This window comes from Bidens hawaiensis, unplaced genomic scaffold (assembly GCF_021521415.1).
Source record: "Bidens hawaiensis isolate Kalapana, Puna unplaced genomic scaffold, B.hawaiensis_p1.1 tig00004685_1, whole genome shotgun sequence".
Lineage (NCBI taxonomy): Eukaryota > Viridiplantae > Streptophyta > Magnoliopsida > Asterales > Asteraceae > Bidens > Bidens hawaiensis.
Window position 1 is genome coordinate 1,783,044 of NW_027491287.1, and position 2,019 is coordinate 1,785,062.

The 2,019-nt window shown below is 30.4% G+C and overlaps 1 protein-coding gene across 1 annotated transcript; it reads right to left on the reverse strand.

The window, feature by feature from the left end:
* Window positions 1-411, reverse strand: LOC143627521 (putative calcium-binding protein CML19). Its single transcript, XM_077097312.1, has one exon. It carries the CDS (start codon window positions 409-411, stop codon window positions 1-3), a length of 411 nt encoding a protein of 136 aa, XP_076953427.1.
* Window positions 412-2,019: the final 1,608 nt, after the last annotated feature.

A 2,019-nucleotide genomic window follows, 5' to 3' on the forward strand; every position in this document is an offset into this window, starting at 1 on the left:
TTAGCAAACCATCATAGCTTTAAACTCATCAAAGTTAAGCACTCCATCACCATCAATATCAAACTCATGAATCATACCAACACACTCATCATAACTCGTTGACTCACCGAGTCGACTCAGCATTCGCTTCAAACTCTTCGGTGTAATGCAATCCGTTCCCTCCATTTCATACATTCTAAAAGCCTTCTTCAAATCCTCAACTTTCTCGTCTTCCTTCGGGCTTTCCATCATATTAATAAAATCTTCATACGCTAATTGTCCGTTGATCACATCCTCTACCTCCTCGAGTAATATTTCATCGTCGTGAATCAACCGAAAGCAGCGTTGCAACTCTGATGGAGAGATCATGCCGTTGTGATCCTCATCAAAACGGTCGAATACTCGCTTGTAATCGGTTGGTTTGTTGATCATGATGTGTTGTGTGGGTTTCGGTTGTAAAAGATTGAAGAATAAGAAATTGAGAAATGAATAAATGATGTTGATGAAATCAAAGAGTTGGAGCATCATTATATTTATATTGGTATGGTATGATATGATATGGATTGTAACGCGTTATTATTATTATTATTATACCTAATTTTGAATTATGCATGTTCCATGTTGATGTTGAGATAGTGAGATGAAACGAAATGGGATTGAATTGTGTGTTAAATTGTCTAGCAATTCTTCAACGTAATTTATGGTGTCATGACGAAACTGCAAAGAAAATTCGTGAGAAAATACAAAAATGACAAAGAATGTCTAGAATATCGTTTTAAGGATTATGAGTATTTAATACATATCAAGACGATTTTTTTAACATTTTATAGACTTCTGTTTCTTGTCGTGTCGAAAGTGATTTTTTTTTCCTTTCTTTTCCTTTTTTCCAAGATGTGAAGCATCATATACAGTGATAGATGTAAACTCACCATTCATCGTAGGCCGGTGGCGGAGGAATTTTGAATAAATAATTTGGATGAGTCGGACTTAATATATATTATATGTTATGAATCCATCGACGCTTTCACTTTTTGGATGACCGTTTTTTCAAAGCAATTAAATGGCTTTGTCCCCCAAAATAGTGTTTCTTCAATAATGTTTTGACATTATAAATATGATGTATCTATAACGAGTAAAGAGATCCAGAAGAATTTACATTCTCACTTTCCCTTTAGCCTCTTGTTTCTTTATTCAAATTCTCACATTACCCTAATAATCTTATTATAGTTAGGGCTAATATTATAACACGTTATCAGCACGAGCCGCTTAGATCCTAACCAAGAAAGGTAATAGACACAAAGGTATCTATATAAGCATCATAAACACTTCTTTAATTATGTACATTAGATATATATATCTATGCATATACATATACTAACTAAGATACTGAGTAATAGCAATAATGTGTATAAACATTGTTATTAAAATTTGATAACTATTCTAACTTTTATTTATATATGCACACTAATATATCATTTAGAAGTTAGATTTATTTACACTAACAATTCTATTCTTATTATTGTGCATACTAATTATATATATTTTATAAAATAAACTGTATTTAATATCTTATTTATTATCTTACTTTAAAATAATTAATATTATATATTATATATATACACACACACAAACGGTAATGTTACCGTTATAAAAGGGTTATAAATTTTCATTATAAATAACCAACCATTAACCCCATTTCATTTACAACAAAGATTCTTCTTATTAAATTTATCCAAGATAAAATTCTCAAAATGATTCACCCGGTTTTGATGTTGGTCACTATAATGCTTATACTACTTCTCATTCTAATTTTTAATCTCCCATCTGAAGATTTCGACATTTTCTTTTTCTTTTATATGTTTATAGCTCTACCAATGTATTGTATCTCATTGTTGATTGATATATATGGATTCTAATATTTATCTTATTATTTGCTCTATTATGTTTAGCAACAAAAATGTCAAATATAGCAAAACTCGAATTCCCAGCACTCAACATTTCTGGAGAAAATTATATGTCTTGGACAGCAAATGTCAAAAG